Source organism: Antrostomus carolinensis, unplaced genomic scaffold, assembly GCF_000700745.2.
Source record: "Antrostomus carolinensis isolate BGI_N321 unplaced genomic scaffold, ASM70074v2 scaffold23544, whole genome shotgun sequence".
NCBI lineage: Eukaryota > Metazoa > Chordata > Aves > Caprimulgiformes > Caprimulgidae > Antrostomus > Antrostomus carolinensis.
In genome coordinates, this window is record NW_010309004.1 from 1 (window position 1) to 268 (window position 268).

At 53.4% G+C, this 268-nt stretch overlaps 1 protein-coding gene across 1 annotated transcript in view; it reads right to left on the bottom strand.

Moving 5' to 3' along the window:
* Positions 1–202: 202 nt before the first annotated feature.
* Positions 203–268, bottom strand: part of LOC104523409 (protein-arginine deiminase type-2) — a gene marked incomplete at its 5' end in the record, with an annotated part of 6,812 nt that continues 6,746 nt past the window's right edge. Inside the window, 1 exon segment of the mRNA XM_010165972.2 lies at positions 203–268. This exon segment is cut by the window's right edge and continues 84 nt beyond it. Coding sequence (XP_010164274.2) covers positions 203–268 — 66 coding nt within the window.

Here is a 268-nt window from a genome sequence, read left to right on the forward strand (position 1 = left end):
CAGGCGCTGAGGGCTGAAATGGCGTCCCCCTCGCCTCACCCTCCCTGAGGGCTTCCCTTCCTTCTTTCACCATTATCACCCCTTATGATTTAATTCCCCACCTCATTCCTCACAGCAAATTTATTTATTAATTGAATCGCAAGCAACACACGCTGAAAAAAAAGCATATCGGGGGCGAAGGTGGAAGGATGAGGAGGCTTGGCTATGGCGTGACGTGCCACCATTTGAAGGCGAAGGGCCGTCGCTGGACGTTGGTGCCGCAGCGAAC